At 35.7% G+C, this 21,561-nt stretch overlaps 1 protein-coding gene across 1 annotated transcript in view; it reads right to left on the bottom strand.

Moving 5' to 3' along the window:
- Positions 1-21,561, bottom strand: part of LOC118194015 (protein turtle homolog B-like) — a 356,504-nt gene that overhangs the window by 228,499 nt on the left and 106,444 nt on the right. The window contains exon 3 of the mRNA XM_085810225.1: positions 3,208-3,318. Within this exon, the coding sequence (XP_085666351.1) occupies positions 3,208-3,318 (111 nt within the window). The remainder of the gene's footprint in view (positions 1-3,207; positions 3,319-21,561) is intronic.

Here is a 21,561-nt window from a genome sequence, read left to right as displayed (position 1 = left end):
CACACACATATATATATATATATATATAAAAGCGCGAGGAAAGGGAAAGGAAAAGCCGAGACACTGTTGATGCGTAAGTAGATCTATATTGAAGACTGCGTAGTGTGCTAATGTGTTGACTTCGTAATATATATATATAAAAAAAATAGCTGTCGAAACAGTTTTAACTCCATTTTTAATTTCCAGTTGACGTTTGTAGCCGCAATCACTTGGCACTTTAGTCGTGCCTGTTCAAGAAAATGTACAATTTTGATATTGCTTTCTATGCAGGCCAGCGAAATTACATACTAGCAAAGCAGAGAGCGAAGCTAAAGTGCATAGTTATGCAATATGGAAGCACGGGAAGAAGAAAAATTTTGATTTCCAATTATCATAGCAATGTTTTACCCGTTAGTTTAAATTAGAATTTTGATTTATATATTTTTTTATCTTGTATATATATGTAAGATAATATATATATATATATAAAGACAAACGCCTGTACGCGGAGTATGTTGAGCTCAGTAGTAGAGTAGTGGAGTTCAGAGGTTAGCTTGAGAGCGATTGACCAAGTCGGGAGCTGTATTTTAGTGCTTTGCCGTGAAGCTCTCTTCACCATTATGGCCTGAAGGATGTGTTGCGATTGCTATTCATCGTAGTTTTTCGACGACTGTAAATATGTCTTTGGAACTGTCCCGTGCAATAAAATTGTGTGTTGATTCTTTATTAAGTGTTACCGTGAATTACTCCAAATCCACGAACCAGTAGAAAACAATATACACACACACACATATATATATAATTGAATTAATTAATTAAAATTCATTGAAATCGAAATAAATTTCCTAATACTTGCTCAATAGCTGCAAATTAAGATAATAATAATTTATTTACTAAAGTAATATTGATTATATTATCTCCTAATATAAAGTTAGTAGAATGTATCTGAATGAAGTAATCCAGAAGTATGAAATTTAATACCGTAAATGATATTTTTAAAGGAACCTGAACTTAAATCATGAAAAGTAGAAATGGTAACTTTTAAAATGAAAATTAATAAGGTACGTAATTATCGTCATTGACCGGAAGACTTTTCAAGGGGACAAACCAGCCCCCGTTCAATTAACAATAATTAATAAATGCGAAGGTGTTTCGTCTTTTACTCAAGTATGATGCTAAACTGGCAATTTGAGTTAAAGCCAAACTTGTAAGTCGAGTGTTAATCCAATTAATGAGATTCCATATCAAAGATTGAATTACGTAATAAATAGCCTAATACTTGTGCAAAAGCTGCAAAGTAATAATTTATTTACTAACGGATTATTGAGTATATTATCTCCTTTGAGAAAGTTAATAGTATTTAAGTTGAATGAAGTAAATTAGAAGCATTTAAGTTACTTCATTCAACTAAAATTCTACTAACTTTCTTAAAGGAGAAAATATGTTTCAGTTAATATTCGAAAAGTTTCGTGTACAGTTTCAATTGTCTGTTTTGACGAAACGCGATATGGAATTAGCTGGATTCGAAAATCATTATGTATTTTCCCTGAAGAGTCAGTAATGAGATTCGAATTGGGCTAATTTACCATTTACCGCTTTTTTGTTTCTTTTTTGTATTTTTGCTTATGTCTTATATCACAATTGCATTTTTATTCAAATGTTTAAAGCTTGTCTTAACTTGATTCAACATATTACTTCCAATTAGATTTGAGTTTTAAATGCGTTTTTGATTTGTAAGTATTCTAGTGACAATTTCGTTTATTTTGTATTTACACTTTTCATTGCACTTTATTTTACTTATGTTAAAAATTTTTTCACCGGAGCCATAGTATCACAGCCACTTTTAAGCTGAAGCATTAAGAATTTCCTTTTTACCTTGTTTTCTAATTTTTGCAGCTCAATGCGCAAAATTCTTGACCACAAAGGTCTTTTTTAGGTTTGTTCTCCTTTCTTTAATTATATATATATATACGTAATTATAAAACAAAGTGTAAACATGCCTAGTAAAAATTAGTTCTAAATTTCTCTCTTTATGTCTCTATACACAGGGTGTCCCGTAACTTGCGACAAACTTCTAGGGGCGGTAGGGCATAACGTAAGTATTAAGGAAAGAATAGGAACCCATGCTTGGAAATGTCAGGGGTAAGTGGTAGCAGAGGTAGAAGATGAGAAAGAAAATAAGAGAGTAATTATGCTGAATCATTTATTCGACATGAATACAAATGGTGTACAAGCTTGAAGGTTACAACAGATGCTGTAGGTTTGCACCATCAGACGCCAAACATGCCTGACGCATTATTTATTGCCGGGCCAGTTCAAACACACTTGGAATTTCTTTGATTGTAGCAGCTGCGCAGGTGAGTCTTGCCACGAGATCCATTTCAAACACAACAGGATCGTGATACACGACACTTTTGATGGCTTCCCACAAAATGAAATCAAGGCTGGATAAATCCGGTAAGCGCGGGGGCTAGGGAACCGGTCCACCACGCCCAATCTTTCAATGCCGGAATGATCTGTTTAAATGGCTACGAACATCCAGTCCAAAACCAGCTGGAGCCCCCAATCATGTTGGAACTATATGTTTACAAGCTCTCCGTTCGTATGGTGCCTACCGCTCGAACGAAGCAATCCTCACTTTCCTCTACCACCCTCCTGCACAACACCCTCTGGCGGCGTACAATGACGTTTTTGAGCAGGACTCCTATGGAATTCTTTATCCTTATGATTTGCTCTACCCCCGCCGGAAGTTTGTTGCAACATTTACGGGAACCCTGTATATATATATATATATATATATACGAATATACAGGGAATTTAAATATTTAAATTTATTTTAATTTTATTTTCTTATTTCTGGACAAAGCAATTCTCTAGAAGCATATTCTGATTCACACATCATTATAGGCGCAATGTGCACTCATTCATATTTTCCATAAGCAATGGATAATAGAGAGAAATAGGCCGCTACGTGTCAGCTGGCAGCAAACGATTGTGACGCATTCAAAATGAAACTTGATAGAAAGTCAAAATATTACGACTTAAACCTGATGATTTCAGATTGCAAACTCTTTCCGCCTCACGCTGAAGTAAGGGGTGCAAGTTTTCCTCTTCCGCGTATTTGGTTATTTAAAGAGATGATAACAAATATTTAGAAAGTATCAACAGAAATAAATTTAAAAAAAATAAATACGAAAAAGAAGAATGAAGTCTACGTGTCTTGCTTACCCCCTTCCGTTTCGCAGACGAGGAACAATCTGTCCCCTTCGTTGTAGGGCCCGATGAGACTGTGGAAGAGTTCGCCGTTTTGATCCATGATCACAGGCTTTTTGGGTGGCACTGTGAAAGGAAAAAAGAATGACAATATTAATCAGAATCAGGTGACGCAAACAGAAAATTACAAGTATTACGAAGAAATTAACTTTATGCAATATTAACAGCAAACAAATTAAAAACTCCGACGTAAAAGTAAGTATAAGCAAAAATAACATTTATAGCAGATCGCAGTTTCGCTAACAGTCACTTTATCAAAGCGTTTTCAAACAGAAGTTACAGTTTTACGTAATGTGCAAGGGATGGAGTTTTTGATCGAAAGATTAGAGGTGATGCTCGACATGGAACGGTTTCCTCCCCCCCCCATGGCTCTGTCTCATAACAAAAACAGAGTAAGAAAAAAGAAAAAAAGAAGGTGCGTCATACGTCATACCATTTGCGCTTAGGCTGCTGAGGAAGATGGTTCTATAGTTAAAATACTCAAGCTTGCTACATAGAAATATTTCGTAAGAATCAGGGAAGTCCAAATGAAACTATAGCGCTAATGCGGCCATTAACTTGGAATTAAGCATATATAAATAACAAGATACATAAATTATCTTCGAAAGGGCCACGCGCATAGTCGACTCTCAGAACATCAACAAATAATAAGACCTTTACCTTCTCTTTCAAATTTAGTTAATCTGTAACTTCTTAAGAAATTAAATTATTTAAAAATAATAAAGGAACATTTTAATAATTTAGATCTTCAATTTATAATTTGAATAATGTTTTTAACTGATGTAAATTAAAATACACTCTTAGACAGGAAAAAAAAGGGACGCACCAAGAAAGAGTTATCCGAATGGGACGAAAATTGGTAGAAGTGATGTACATGTACAGAAAAACAAATAATTACAGTTAGAGAAAAACTGGATGGTTTGTTGAAGTGACAGAGCTTCACAAAGTGAAAAAGTCAGTAACGCGTTTGTCCACATCTGGCCCTTACGTAAGCAGTTATTCGACTTGGCATTGATTGATAGAAATTGCGGTTGTCCTTCTGAGGGATATCGTGCCAAACTTTGTCCAACTGGCACGTTAGATAGTCAGCATCCCGAGCTGGTTGGAGGGCCTTGCCCATAATGCTCCAAACGTGCTCATTAAGAGAGATATCGGGCGACCTTGCTGGCCAAGGTAATGTTCGGCAAGCACTAAAAACATGTGCAGCGTGGGGACGGGCATTATCTAGCTGTAATGTAAGCCCAGGGTAACGTGACATGAAGGGCAACACAACGGGCCTTAAAACTTCGTCGACGTACCGCTGTGCTGTAAGGTTGCGACGAATGACAACCAAAGAGGTCCTACTATAAAATAAAATGGCACCCTAGACCATCACTCCTGGTTGTGGGCCTGTCTGTCGGAAGACAGTCAGGTTGGTAACACTCCGCTGTCCGGGGCGTCTCCAGACTCGCCTTCGCTGGTCATCGGAATTCAGTTCAAAGCGGGACTCATCACTGAAGACTATTCTACTCCAGTCAGTGACATTCCAGTGTGAAATAGTCCGACACCACTGCAAACGGGCTTGACGTTGCACAGAGATCAATGGTAGTCGGCGCAAGGGGTGAAGTGACCGCAGCCCCCTTTCTGTGAGCCGTCTATGAATGGTCCTTGCGGTCACTGAAGCACTAGTTGCACGTACAATCGATGATAATGATGCATCTGGGGCTGTGAGTGCCGCTCTGACGATTGCTCGGTCTTCACGTTCTGTCGTTTCTCTAAGCTTACCGCTTCCTTCTTGACGCTGTGTGCGGCCATGGTTCACCCATTCCTGCCAACATCGTCTAATGGTGGCATCGCTGTTGCTCAAATGTCTAGTTATTTGCCGATAAGACCAACCGGCTTCTTTGAGCCCAACTGCATGACCTCTCTCAAATTCAGACATCTGCGCTTACTGTTCGCGCACCTGTATGCGAGGCATAGCTACTGTCTACCAGAGTACACGGAATGAAATTCGTGAAGAAGTTATGATCTGGAATCGTAATTTCTCCTCTTAAATATCCTGGCAGTTGCGCAGATCAGATGCGCTGGAGTGACAACCGTTCGTTTATTGGCAGCCAAAATGTAAAATTTTGCATTTTCCGTCGAAACCTGTATGCATATCAATTTGTGTCCAATTTGCTTTATATCTTCTCGGTGCGTCGTGGTGCATCTTTTTTTATTGTCTAAGAGTGTATATTTAATTTACACGAAAGAGAAATGCGCTAAATGAAAAGGTAACCGAATATTGGCAAGCCTTACACAGGATTTTTTTTTTGCTCCTGATAAAGAGAGAACTATGTCTCTTATCCTAAAAATGGATAGAGTTTTCTAAAACATGGATGCCAAACCCAGAATTGCATTTTCTTTTAATTTTACGTATATTTTTTAATATATTTAATTAATAATTTCCGTGAACATTTCCAGCTTTGTTGTAACGAAAAAAATGTTTTTTATTTGGTGTATTAAGCCCTTTCTCTACGAGAAGGCGTATCTCCGAGCAAATATTTCTCAATGTATGTGGCGCCTGCATCAAGGCAAGTACACAAGTGACAGGTGACGGAGGACGGGGACACCTGGCGTCTAAAAGTTAAGCAGGTGTATGTCCCTCGCATTCCAAATGCGTCTACACAAGGAAATGTATCGCCAGCGCATCAGATACATGCCTGCAATGCTTGCATCAGAAGTTGTGTTCATTGACCATAAGGATCCAATGTTGCCCGAGACTTAGTTGACGACAGCCAATGAGACTGCGTATAGAAATCATATGTGCGAAAAGCAATGGTGGCTACGGAAACAGCTTTTGCGCACAAAATGAAGTACGCCTCAAATTGTGTGGATTTTGTGTTGTAGACACATTAGGTATTTTTTTGGTTTTTAAGGTACCCAGTCGTCAAATCCCGGGTGAGGAGAATCATCATCCATCACCCTTTTAGTTCGAGTGCCACTGCAGAGACATTCGGTGTTTTTGGAAGACGAAGAGCTGAAAAATTAACAAACGCCTTCGTCGGGACTCGAACCACAGACCTCTGGAACCAGCGTGTAGAGCCACTACACCACGAAGGCACGCTAAGAAGGCTGGAGAAGTACCTTATATACTCAGTCTTTTAGAGGGCGACTGGGGATTTTAGGGAAACCAATCGCCAAATCCTGGGTGGGAAGAAATCACAATCCACTACCCTTTTAGTTCGGGCGCTACTGTAGAGACATTAGGTATTTTTTTGGAAGCAGGCAAGATAAAAAATGAGGAAACGCCTTCGCCGGGAATCGAACCACGGATCTCTGGAATACTCGCCCAGCGTGCAGAACCACTACACTACGAAGGAAGGCTGGGAAGGCGAGAGAAATAACTTATAGTGTTATTATTTTAATAAACTTTAATAAACTTTATTTGTAATGCGACATTTATTTCGAATCATAATTTGCGATGGATACCTTTATAAATGACAGAATATTCTTTTACCCTTGATATAATTGTAAGCTTCATTATTCGAAGTTCAGATTTTGAGCATGAAGGTGCAGTTGCCCTCGCTCCCTATTTTGAACTTCGCTAATTTTCTTGTCCTTTGTGTTACATGTTTGATCAGATAGCCTGGCTCAGTAAAAGTAGGCGGCCAGTGTAACTCTGATTAAAAATCCGGTTAGAACCACGTGCAGTGCTGATAAGGACCACGTGTTTCTGAGACTCCTTCCCCTTAGTTTTCTTCTTTCTAAGTATTTCTTTCTCCTGATGAGGAGGGAAATTTAGCTGCCCTCGAAATCGATTGAGTGTTTCAATATACTTAAGCTAAATACAAGGTTGTTTTTACGATTTTGATTATTACTTTCTTGTTTAAGGAGATTTTTAAATTCTTATGTTCTGAAAAGTCTAACAAATAAGAAAATCTTGATTCATCATCTGTTTGTATTTTATTTTATTTACAATTTCCTCTTGTTAGTGGCTTTTTAGCTTCTGGAAGAGGGCTGGCTAGCTCGAGCGCTTGGCATATTTACTAAAGCTTTAAATTTTGGGTAAAACATCAGATTATATGTTCCAATGCAGTTAAGCTATTTTCTGAATAAATATTTTATTGCTTTTGTAATACTGTAATTATCGGAAATCCGTTAATATTTATATTATTAAGCTTTGTCCGTGTATTGTATAATAATTTTAAGTTATTTTAGTACTATACATGAAATATTATTATTTTACACTAATTATTTACATAATAATTTTATATTACTTATACAAATATAATTACCAAACTTTTGTGTTATTTTTAAATTGATAAAATGTTTTTTTTTTTCCCTCTTTCATTTCTTAAAAATTCACGCTTTATTATAAATCAAAATATCTGCAATATATTGCTACGAATTTTGGATACATGTATATTTTTGTGAAATTATATCTAAATTATTGTATCTCTTGAAGAATATAATACTAAAGCCCTCAGAATGCGAAAGCATCGTCGAAAAAATAGGGTTGCAGGTGTAGGTAGATTTAATATATTAACCCCAGTCGGACGGCTGGGATTTTGTCGGTTTTTATCGCCAAATTTAACAAGAGACTGTAAAAACTCGCCAGGCTAGGCGATCATTTTTCGATATTTTGGTCCGATCCCTGTCACTGTATCTGCTTCTATTTAACTGTGACTGTGTATTCTTTGCAGCAGTTTTGAGAAATCGAAGGTAATTTCATCAGGCTTTCATCGGTTCTGTGTGCATTCAGTGCATTACGAACTGGTACGCACGTAACAATATGTTATTTCTTGCTCTATGTATGAAGAAATCGATTTTTTTTCTTTTATGTAAATGGATGATTAAACATGTGTATATGCATTATGTTTCACAACTAATGGAAAACTCAGGAAATTTGTTATGGGACCGATTAAAGTCTGTTATTGTTATGGGACCGATACTGCATACGAATCACGTAAAGTGCTTTGACTTCCATGAATGGCTAGTAACTCAGAGGAGTTCAGATAAAAAAATTACTCTGTGTAGACGAAATGTTGTCAGGAGACGTGCGTGATAGAGATATTTTGATGAGTAATTAAAGTTTAACCCTTTTCGGCATGCTACCTTTTAAAGTTGGAATAAAAAAAAAAAAAAAAAGTAGACAGTTTAATTAGGCCTAGAGGAGTACACAAGTAAAATTTTGTGAAGATCGCATTTATCGTTTTAATTCTGTGAGTGTGCCCAAAGTGGCACACTGATTAAATAGAGCTTCGAAAAGAGTGCTGAAACGAGCATTGTTGTCAATGAACTGACCATGAGATGCGGAGAAACAAAGAAGAATACAGACTCTCAGTTGGCCTAGATGATCGGTGAGCTCGGTCTGGGCACATGTAGGGTTCGCTGTTTCATTTTAGGCAAGATTTCAAGGAAAAAATTTAAAACTAATATAGAATAAGAGGTACATACAGCCAAAAAATAACATAGAAATTTCTTCTCAAACAATTCCTTTTATAACCTAAAAAAATCTGGAAGATTTCTTTGAAAAATGAGGGTCTTAAAAAACTAAACATGGCTAAAATATAGGAACTGGTTTGTGTTGAGCTACCATCTACTATAAATAAAGAAGATTCAGAGTAACCTATAAATCCTTTTTCATTCAATTTTTCTGTGCGTACAGAAGGAAAATTTTAGGTGTGTCCAGACCGGACACACTGTGCCGCAAAGGGTTAATAAATTTTCATTTTTTATTTTATGTTTTATTGCATTTTTAATACTCGTAATTAATTGATTAATTATTATTAATATTGATTGATTAATTATTAATATATATATTGTTACGAAATGTCAAACACGCAGTAAGATAGCTTCCCCATAAAGCGGGTTTAGGGCTTCCAGAAAATGTCAAGGAAAGGTAGGACTGCCAGATTTGACGCGAAATCGCCCCTTTGGCGAGAAAATAGGCGATATGCCATAGACGGATGGAGAACCTTCTAGAACGAATTCTTACCGGTTTAGCCCAGACTGTTCTCGAACGCAAGCCGAAAGCTATTATATAAACCCTGCTGATACTCGGATTAGCAGTCGATCGCGAGTATCTTGAATAGTGTCTCGTAGTCTATCGATTCGATCGAGTGTCTCGATTCGATCGGCACTCGAGTTGATCGAGTCTAGTGTCGAGGTGTCTTGCCAGTGTATCGCGAGTTGGTGCAACGAGATCGTGCATCGTTGAGGCCATCGAGTGTATCGCGAGTCGTAGCGTGGAAAGTCTCGAGTACGTAGAGTTCCGAGAACGACAGAACCGAGTCGGGAGCTGTAATCTTGTGCTTTGCCGTGAAGCTGTCTTCACCGTTTTAGCCTGATAGCCTGAAGCTTGTGTTGCTGATTGTTTCAGTATGTTTGTGGTAGTTTTTTGACGATGTTTTTGGAGCTGTCCTGAACAATACCGGCTAATAAATTGTGTTTCCATTCTTCATCAAGTGTTGTCGTTGATCACTCCAAATCCATGTACCCGTACAAAAACTCAACAATATATATATATAAATGTAAATAAAATAAAAATAGTTCGAAACCTAATTCATTTGCGCGCTGATAGCACCGAAAAGTGGTGGTAAGAATGCAAAACAAAATAAAATAAAAATACGTTTAAAATTCATCACATATCCAATTTGGATTAATCTACATTCAGAAACAAACAAAACAAAACAAACCAAAAAAAAAAAAAAAAAAGCACAGTGGCAAACTAAAAGAAACCGGAAGGAAAAATTGCCAAAACCAAAAACGAAATCAAAAAGAAATTTGCATATTTCGCTGCATTGTCAAAGGGATGGTGCTACGGAAGAAGTGAGCAATAAAAAATTTACTTCTTTACTGTGAAAGAAGTAAATTAAAAGAAAAATTACTTATTTATTAACTTTATTCACTGCATCAACCCCCTGATGACGATGTAGCTAAAGATATAAATTTAATTTATTTCGGTTTTGGCATATTTTGCCTCTTTCTTTCAGTTTGCCTCTGCGCTTCTGCTCGTAGTTTGTGCCGAATTGAATATGAGATGAATTTTAAACATATTTTTATTTTATTTTATTTTATTTCGCATATCTATCTACAACTATATATCTCAATCTATATATATATATATATGTGTGTGTGTGTGTGTGTGTATCTGTGTAGATGTGTATATTTTATATATATATGTATATATATCCTTATTTATTCAAATAAATTATTTCAATGTTTTGATATTTTTCTCTTGTAATATTTTACGTACGAAGAGGGATTACAAACAAACATCTAGAGATTTCCTAATTAAATTTTCATTTCTGAGTATTATTTTTAGACTCAATTTAAATTTAATTCAGTATTAAAGAATTAGATTCTGAGTTGGCGATAACAGAGATATTATTTTTATTTAAGAAGACAATCAAGATATTTGCATGTATATATATTAATGTTTTAGTTGCAGAGATATTAGGTATTATTTAAAGCAGGAGTGATGAAAAATTAGCAAACGCCTTCGCCAGGAATGGAACCACGGATCTCTAGAATACCGGTCCAGCGTGCAGAGCCACTACATTACGAAGGCACGCTAAGCAGGCGGGAGAAATACTTTATATACTCCCCCTTTTAAAGGGCGACTGGGGTTTTTTTAGGGGACGCAGTCACCAAATCTGGGTGCGGAGAATCATCATCCGACAACCTTTTAGTTCGGTCGCCACTGTAGAGACATTAGGTTTTTTTTTGGAAGAAGGTCAGAGGAAGAATTAGCAAACGCCTTCGCCGGGAATCGAACCACAGACCTCTGGAATACCGCTCCAGCGTGCAGAACCACTACACCACGAATGCACGCTAGGAAGGCGGGAGAAATACCTTATAAAGTAATTTGTTTAGCAATATATTAGTCACGGAGAAAAATGTGAAATCCTCAGATTGTCATATTTTTAATTAGTTGTTTTGCTAGATAAATGTACGTTGTTTTTTCATGAAAGTAAATATATCGTTCATTCATTTATTTATTTATATACATACTGACATAGAAACCGACAAGATATTTCAACCTATCTATTACATCTCAAGATGCTGTTTTTTAAATGGCGTTTATGTTACTGTGCAAGTTAATACAATTAGCTATACAATAATTCTCAGAAAAATTACCATACTAATAATGCCTCTTATAAAATATTTATTCACCTTGAAATTAACAGATATCTTAGTCACATATTTAAAGCAAATTTTCATAAATAAAAATTATTTCGTAACTAAGTTATGCTTAATCAATACTTAAATATATTTATCTTACATTTTGAAGCTTCTTCATTTTTCTGAACAAATATTTAAAATCATTGGAGCAAGAATAATAAAAGGAAATGTCACCTTAGCTAGTTAAATATTTATATTTTTAAGATGGATATTTTACTTTCTTCTGTGATTAAAAATTATTAAAACAAACGAGAAAATAAAATGGTTAAAATAATGAGCAAATATAAAACGCCATAAATTTGCAGTTTTCAATTTTTACTTCACCGTTACTTAAATTAATAATTAATCATTTTTTTATTTTATTAGCTTTAGGCATATTAAATTAGCAGTTGATCAACCGAAATTAAATAAAATAACACGTTTTGCTGGGAGTTACAAGCTAGGAACAACCAAAGACAAGAGGCATTTTATACGTTGAAAAAATTCAAGAGTTCCACGTGCCATAAGGGTGTCCGCCGAGAACATCGCGGAGAAAACAACACAAGGCGAAAATGTCGTGGCACAAAACATCGTGGAAGAAAATAAAGCAAAGAGAAATCATCGCAGTTCTAAAACAACGTTGTACAAAATACCGTCTTTGAAAAAAGAGCGGTTCAAAAACTTCGCAGTTTAAAAACATCGTTGTGGGAAATATTGTGGTAAAAAATAAAGTACCTACAAATTATGGCATGACGATAACATCGCAGACATGCGTTTTTCAGGCTTTAATAATTATAAATGGATATTTGCATAATGATTTGTGAGCGCAAGATGAAAAAAAAGGATAATTTTTGCTTTCATATTTTTATTAGATAATAAATATTTGATGAAAATATAAAATGGGAACTTAAACATAGAAAATGAATGAAACTTATAGCACTTAAAAGGGATTTTAAACTAACATAGTTAACTAACAAAAGTCATTAATAAGGCAGATAAGTAACTGCTTGCCCTTATCTATAAAAAATTGCTAATTTTTATATTATTTTCTTCACTTTTGTTAATCTGTTACTCATAAAGTGAAAATTATTTCGTTTTTCTTTAAATTTTGTTTGTTTTGTATAAATTTATTAATTAATAAAAATATGTAAAAATTATCCTTCTTTCCATCTTGCGCTCACAAATCATTATGCGAATAGCCATTTACAATTATTAAATCCTGAAAAACGCATGTCTGCGATGTTATCGTCATACGATGGTTTGTAGGTACTTTATTTTTTACGACGATATTTTCGACGGTGGTGTTTTTAAACTGCGAAGTTTTTGAACCGCTTTATTTTCGACGACGATAATTTTGTACCATAATGTTTTAGAACTGCGATGTTTTTTCTTTTCTTTGCCGCGATGTTTTCGTCTGTTACCGCCGTAAGTCAAATGTACTTCTAATTACTTACATAAAATAGATTATTATAATAAAATTAACAGGAAGCTGACTGTCAAGATGATTGCTCTCTGCTCAACTGCAATGCAGGAAATTTTCATATATTATTAAAATTACATTAAACTGATCCCTACAATCAGTTGATCAACCGCCCTTCAGGTCCTTAGTAATGTTGACTTATGCTTAACGGTCACCAGAGATCAATGCATAGGTCACCCGTATGAAGCAGTGCAGACAGATAGAACAAGTCATTGGTTACCGATTACAAAGTTACAGACAGCTCGCGATCTATAGGTTGATGCCAACACTTACTGAGGCGCGTGAGTGGCAAATGTTTGCCAAAACCTGGGGTAACGTAACCACGATAACGCAACAGAGCAATAACTTTGGAACGTCTCTACTGAATACCTTTCTAAATTAAAAATTTAAATTGTGATAATGATGGATTTATGATTGTTCAAGTAGTAATTTGTTGGGCAAACCTCTAGAAACACGCTATTAGCATATTTGCTGTGTATATAGCATGTGTTGTATAGATGACTGTGAGAGCACGCATTCTCACTTGGACTTCGATGATTTAATCGTCATTGAAATAGTTGAGAGCAGGTGAATAAATTCTCACCCAACCGCTTTTCGGTACCTTTTTGTTAGACAGACCCTACTACGGTAGACGAGGCTTCGGCCTCGCTTTCCCGTGTTGGACATCTCGATAACTGTTGCGGCGTGCGCTTATCAAAGTGTCAAAAAAGGTAGAAGAAAATATCAATATAAGAGCAAGTTAACTTTAGTATGTGATTCTGTGATCTGATTTTGTGAGTAACGTTTTCGTGCACGTAATTGAAATTGGTATAGCACGTGATGTAAGCAACACTTTTCGGTTTCCTCGCGCTGTCGTCTATAAAGAATCAGGGTGAAATTGTCGCCATACTTCTCCATACTTAACCAGCTCACGTTATTATCAGAGTGTGAGCCTGTGATTGTGTTCTCCGATTAACTTTTGAAATCAAATGTATGTGCCGTGCCATTTCACCTCATGTTGTCAGTAACTTTCTGAAAGTTCCTGGACAGTTATGTTAGTTACGCTTCTTTACTAACATGATTAACACAATATAAAGAAACAGTCTGAAACACATAATGTAAAGAAGCAGTCTAACATAGTGTTAAGAAAAAGTCACCTAGGAGAACTTTCACCTAGCATTAAGTCAAATAGGGGAAGACTGTCACCTCGCGAAGCGCAAAGCTTTCGAGCGCGACCAATTTTAAGAGTATAGCCAATCGGTAAAACGTAAGATCTTTAATTTTACGATCTTTAAAGATTAAAGGTTTAATTGTTTAGCAGTATGTTAGATTCAAAGCAATAAAAGCACTCATTAGTAATTGAAATCCTTATTTCTAATAAAATATCAAACTAAAATAAATTGAGATAAATTTAACTTGTGATGTAACCCGCAGATAATTTTTATCAATATTTGCAGCATTGCAGCAAACTAAAAATATGAAATATCGTACGTTACGCACTTGAAGAAATATCGGTTGCTTGCTTTTCGTAATTACTGTAATAAAATATCTGATGTGGGCACTATACCGACCTCCTCGTATGGCTTATCAAATTATACATAATTACTGCTGAATTTCGTTTAAAGTTATTTCCTCAAATTTCATTATACATTTCGCATTCAATTAGTTCAGTTTTCCCTTCGTGGAAAGGCAACAATACATAAAATTCAAAGAATCTTCATGAAAAATTATAAAATGCAGAAAACATAAAATATCAAATACAGTTTAAAAAAAAAAAAAAAATCTGAAATGTTTCAGATTTTAAATTACGTCCAAAGGGGCGTTTTTTAACATTTTGTGTGTTACCTTTCTTTACTAAATATCATGTTCCTCGCACTTAAACCATAAGATCCAGTGCAACAGCAATATCGCAAAATAGTTTTGAAACGAGCATATCTTTAGAATTTCCGATACAGAGACTCACGCGCTGGAGATAAAAATGTTTTTTCTGCACAACGTTGCCATTGCTCGCTTTGAAATCCTTGAGTTTGTTAATCAAAAATTCGTCAAAGTTTTAAAAAATAGGAAATCGATCATAAAACAAATTTCAAATTTGGTCTTCCACATGCTCATATTCGTTGGAGGATTACGTTATTCAAAATTCGATGACTCTATGTACCGTTATTTTATGACAATGTGAGAAATATACATACATTTACGCAGATTTTCATTATTTAATTTCTTCAACTATAATGCAGGACTCTAACATTTTATGGCAACAGTTTGAAAAGTGAACCGACATTTATCCGTCCGACGCAAAATGCCAAAACGAAACTAATAGTCCTTCGGGATTCAAATCCCTTTGGACTAAAAATTAGAATAGTACAAAAAAAGTGAAAAAAAAATTTTTTTACTGTATGTACGCAAAAACAAGCAATTCGGCCAGCGGGCAGGAAGACAGATTTTCGGTGCACAAAATTGAAAGTATACTTTTGGTTCCACTCCGTAAAATACGCTGAAATTGGTGCACAAACTTGCTTAATTCACTACGAATTTCAAATGTAAAAAAATGGCGGTCTCGTTAGGCTTAACATCACTTAAACTTTTAAACTTCTGCTGAGTCTACAAATCCATGTTAAATCCGTTTTAAAATCCGTTTTGGAAAAAACAGTCCTTTATTCTATCCGTACGTAGAGATATCACGCTAAAAATCGTTCAAATGGATTCGTGAGCGGTCAAAATGAATATTTTCGTTAAAATATGATACTCGAAACTTTTCGCGATTACGATACTTCCTTTACTTCATACAAGGAAGTCAAAATTATTACATCTCTGTAATTCAGAAGCGAAAATTACAAAATATGGCATTTAAAGTTTTCATACAAACACTTTTTTTTCTTCCTTTTACGCGTTTTTCTTATCTTAATTCAGATTTTATGGCGTTGCTAATGTATTTTTGAAAAATAGTTTTTGCGTAATAGCAAATTTAATTCGAATATTAATGACTTTCCACACATACAATATGCGCCTCATTCTATTCACAATAAAAGCATAAACATGAAGTTATTCCCCAACTTTTTTGAGAGGCGAACTTTATTTCTGAATGCGAAGAATAACCGCTTATCATGATTATGTCTCAATTAATACTAAAAACAGTTTCATAATTGCCACCAAGTCACAGAGATAATTTTGAATAGCTTACCGGCATTTTACGGTCACTTAAATTTGAGGGTTATATGCAGAATCACTGTTATGAGACTGGTTATTAAATCCAACATGATAATATTATTAAAGTTTCAAAAACACTCGAGGCATTTTATGATCAAATTATGTTTTTAGTACCCGAGTCCTTTTCATGTTCTGGTATGAACACAACGTCGCTGTTTATAGGTTTAAGTACTAATTTAATATTCCTTGTTATAAATATTAAAAAATTACCTTTCTTACATATAGAAACGAATTTCATGAATACAATAATTCCGCAAATATTCCTAAACATTATTATCCGGACTCGCCCAGAGAGAAAAGTGGTTAATGACTGCCGTTATAAACTTTCCTGGTTCGAATCCCGGAGAAGGCATTCATGCAAATTGTCTGTTTCTTCATAGGAGGTAACGGTAGTCTTCTATTAGGTGTCTCCATAATAAAATGACCACAGCTTTTGGCCTAAGTTTAGTGGCCAAATCCTGAAACCGGTAGTGCCTATCATAAAAAATTACTATATTTACATATACAAATTAAACATATGACAATTATAGAAATTAAGCAGATTATTAACCTTCCAGCACTCGCGTATGCGCAAAATTTACGACAAATTCAGTTTTTAATGCACATTTTAATGCACATATCCAAGCTGAGACGTCTTCAAGTCATTTCTATTCCTCCTTTCTATCCTTCCCCACATCATGGAATGTGACAACAGGAAGTCATTTGACTTTTTTCTTTTTTAACTGGGCTTTTGTGCTACGTGGCAGCGTTTGCATAAAATTTACGACACGCGCGTGGTAGTGTTTAAAAGTTCGGAAAATATTTTTTTCTCAAATATTTTGTAATGTTGTGTAATTAATTGCCGTGTATTATTTTAATTTGAATACATTTGGCTCTGTAAATTTTATATCGGTTTTCATGGCAAAAAAATATGTGCAACCAGCTGATTTTGCTCGGATTCTTCAGGAAACCTTTGGATGGGAGAACAATAGCGATTTCCATTCCTTATTTTCTTTTATTTCTATTTTTTAGAAATAAATAAAAACTTTAAAGTGGGTTTTTGTAACCAGTAAGAAGTGAATTTCCTTGCAGAAAGTAAGTAATGCTAAACTTACTTTTTATCCTACCAAGGTGTTTTCCTTTTTTATTGTCTATACTTGTCTTTGGTGAATATTAAAATTAGCTTTGATTTTAAAATATAATTATTAAATAATAAATTAAAAATTTTGTATAATAAAATACATCATTGCATTTCCATCTCACTAACTAAAGAGCTTAAAAATAATTTACTTATATTTGAATGTGATGTCATTTGTATTTTGCGATAATAATATTAATATTATATTTCTTAACAAATTTATTATCAATATTCACTCATTTCTGTCGTTTTTCGTGCCAAAAGCGGTAAAATAACGGATGTCGTAAAAAATACGACGCGCGCGTGATCATGTAAAATTGCCAAGCGCGCGTGCTGGAAGGTAAAACTGAAAAGAGAATGGGCGTCAAGGACATTGGCCATCATTAACATATGGTCACTGGTCACTGATATATTGTTATTGTTGTTACCAATCTCAGCTGTCTGACAATGATCAGCAGAAGCCCGATATTCATCGGTAATAGATAGATCGATAATTCATCGATTCATAGAACACGATATTGATCGAGGCAAGGAGTCAAATGTGCTTGTTCGTTGGCCATACACGTGACAGCCAGACTTTAGCTCAGTTCCGTTCCTACCCCAAGTTTGAGGGATAGCACCCAGCGGGGAGAGGTCAGAGGGTCTCTCATTCCTCTTCCCATACCAACAACCTTTCAAGAGGACGTTCGGCTCGCCACATATTTAGACTCCCCCATGCCGCATAGACACTATACATTTACAAATATCCATGTGTTCTCCGGGATTCGATCCCGAGCTCTTCTGTAAGGCAGTCAAAGTCACTAAACGCTCTACCGGTTAAAAGGCGATTAAACTAGAGTATACAGAAGGCTCTCGATTAACTGGTGTCATACTAGAGACGACATCTGCGATTAACTTAAAATCAAGACATCAGTTAATTCGAGAGCAGTCACAGGAAAAATAAATAACCTACATTATAATTGAATACAAAAATAGTATTAGGAATTTACTTGCATATTTAAACAGTTTCTTTTGGAGAATAAATTCATTACTTGGGCTACCCATTCAAAACAAGAACAAACTTCAAAGCGTAAAAAACTTTGTTTATTATTACTCCTGCAAGTGAATAGGAAGCTATAGGAAACACAAGACTAATATCTGCACAATTTACTTATTTTGACGATTTAGAAATTTATTTTTAACAGATAATTTAACACTGTTTATAAATATATTCTAGATTACATATAATTAAATTACGAACTGTTATGGATGAAAACAGTTCTGAAATTACTGTGCCGTCTTCTAATACCATTACTGTTATCTTGATTAATAATTTATCTTTTTTGATTTTCCTGTAGAAATTTTGCTTTATTCTGATGGTTTGTGAAAGTTATTTTCGCATAATAAAACTTCACCTCTTATCAGATAAGGCCCGCTGGAGTTAACTGCATTGTTAAATTAATGTAAAATATGTTGATATCTGTCAGAGTATAGTCACTGGTGACATGTTACTGTCAGTGGTTATGTACTACCTACTGTCTTCGGTCACTAGAGACGACAAGCTACCAGTGTACAGTAGTGCAAAAAATCTACATCTATTATTTAAGTTTAATGGAAGGAGACTCGTAATCTTAAAATCCACTGGTCGCTAGTGACCTGTAGGTTAGTGAGTGGTCTGAGCGAAACAATCTTTCACACACTGGAATGTTCTGTCGAGATATACTGATGAGAAATCACGGTGTAAATTAAGATGTCGTGGTAAAGTAGCCACTAAAAATAGTAACATTACTGTAATGGACAATAATGCTGCAAAAATCTGGAATCTCCACTAAGAATGTTTCTAACTGCAAAATATTACAGTTGAAAATTGTAAACAAACATTGAAAATATTACTGAAAAACTGAGATGTCTGCGTGAAGGCAGTATCGGATACAGGCAACGGACTGAACTCGCACTTTGAAATGTAATATAAACATTTAGTCAATTTAGAAAACAATTTAACGCTATTTCTTGTAACCATCCCAGTTTTAAAAAGGCATGCTTGTCACCATGCCATTTTAAAACTATGATTTTCTTTAAACTGCTTTATTTTCGAGGATGGTGTTTTATACCACAATGTTTTAGAAGGGCGTTATTTTCTCTTTGCTTTCTTTTCTCCCACTATTCCCTCCCGGGGGTCTTTAATTGCGCTGGCTAGAATCTGTATTTAACCGGCTTTGGTACCGGTGATATTTAAACACGAGCTGGATTCCTATTATCCGAGAGGACAGCGTGACGGGCCAGTCATCATTGGCGACGATTATATACCTCCAAATCCTGGGAGTTTTGTATAGAAGGCCGGCTATCTATTTGGGTTATATGTCGTCAAAGCCTTAGGCCTGGTGTGTTATATGTCGCAGAATGCGACCCTTTTCGACGAACAATGCCTCCTGTCCAATAAGTAGGTTACGAGCTAACGGGACGACCCCCCATAGTTGCATTAAGTTGCAGAGGTAGGTAGTTTCTCTCACGAGGTTTTGCATGACGGCGTTTTTACCTCGCATTGTTTTCCCTTGTAACTGTTTGAAATAAAGCACGTTCCAGAGGCAGAACATTCCCTGAACTTCGAGAAGGACCTTCCTAATGGATGTATAGCATTCACATTACATATGAGGGAAATCACAACCAGACCGTTCCAGATATAAATGTCAGCGATGTTATTCATTCATTCTTTCATCTTTGTGTAGGGCTGGCATGTCAGTATGCGGGCAAATTTCTCTGGAGCTACTTGAAATTCGGGATACCTATTTAGAAAACTTCAAATACAAACGAAGTTAGGGTAATATTATTGAAAACACTGCACTGTACCAATTCCCATGCATGGCAGTGCAAAGAACGATGCAAAAGATGGAGAAATGCTGCATAACTGACGTAGATCATCTGAAAAAAGGTTAAATGAAAAAAATCTGAGGCTTTTAAGGAGGAAAGGTACTGTTGTAATCAACGATATTGTATGCTTCTGTAGTAAAATAAATAAAAATATTAAGTATAGTTTATAGTATTGGTGGTAATCTCAAGATGGCTAAATTTCCTTTGGCCTTCTGTTAGTAATAAAAGCTAATCAACACAAATGTGACACATACTCAAAATGGATATCTCCAAAGTACAAAGATTAGACGTTAGTCATCGGTGACTTACAATCTTAATGTCACTGAAATAGGCTAGCGTAGTAAATTTACATTGGTTAGTATTAAAATTAATTGATATATACCAGAGACCAGTCAGTAGCATAGATAAAGAATATATATTCAATTTAGATAAATTATTAAAATGAAATTTATCTAGAGGAAAACGATGTCAGTGGAGGTCATTGGTCACCAGTGATTCCAGCCGACAGTAATAGACCATCAATCCATAGGTCTTAATTTATCGCGGTTCAGTAAATACTGGCAATAGATTACAAAAATTAACGATGAGCGGTAATGATCACCTGAAGTCAACTCACTTGAGAGTAACAGGAGGTCATAAGGTTTTCCATGCGGTACGCAATACCAGTGTGTCCGGGGACTTTCCCCAAAGCGATTGAGTCACGCGGACCCGTTCGTAGCTCCGAAAGCAAGCCTAAAGCGAATCTACGAGGTCATAAGGTATTTCTCTTCCTCCGTTCTGCATGCCTTAGTGGAGTAACGGTAGCACACTCGGTGCGTATTCGAGAGGTTCATGTTCGAGCTCCGGCGAGGGTGTTGAACATTTTTCATGTCTCCTGCTTAAAATAACCTAATGTCTCTATAGTGACGCCCGAAGTAAAAGTGGTGGACGATGATTCTTTACCACCGGGATTTGGCGTTTGGGCCCTAATTCTCAGTCCCTCTTTAAAAGGGGGAGTATATAAAGTATTTTCTCCCTCCTTTCTGCATGCCTTCGAGGCGTAACGGTAGCATAGTGCTTTTTCGAGAGGTCAAGTTAGAGTTCCAGCGAGGGCATTGCACATTTTTCGTGTTTCTTGCTTAAAATAACTTAATGTCTCACCAAGTTTGTGAAGTAAATTTTGTTAGATCGGAACTAAACCGAGGCAGAAGAAGAGAGATGATGACAAAGTTCATTCGTCATCGATGATATACGAGTTGATAGTCACCAATGAGGAGCAACGACAGACGTTGTGTAGCGTCAACTCATGATGCATGGGCAAAAAGGAATAAAAATATATTGCAACTCTTTAAAAGTTTTGGATGAACTTCTCTAGAAATTTCTACAGCTAAATTCCAAATTTCTGTAACCCATAGGATCATAAAATGAGCTTGAGATTTCCACAATGCTATGCATTCGAAAACTGAGTAATGTTTCCTAAACTACATGCCTCAAAATGCTCCAGGAAAATGAATCATCACAAACACACGAACGTTCCCAAACAAGTGGGAACAGAAACTGTGGCGTTTCCCAG

The sequence above is a fragment of the Stegodyphus dumicola genome, chromosome 2 (assembly GCF_044657685.1).
Source record: "Stegodyphus dumicola isolate Sdum_Otavi_A_Nest chromosome 2, ASM4465768v1".
In the NCBI taxonomy this organism is placed as follows: domain Eukaryota; kingdom Metazoa; phylum Arthropoda; class Arachnida; order Araneae; family Eresidae; genus Stegodyphus; species Stegodyphus dumicola.
This window is presented reverse-complemented; position numbering and strand designations above follow the sequence as displayed.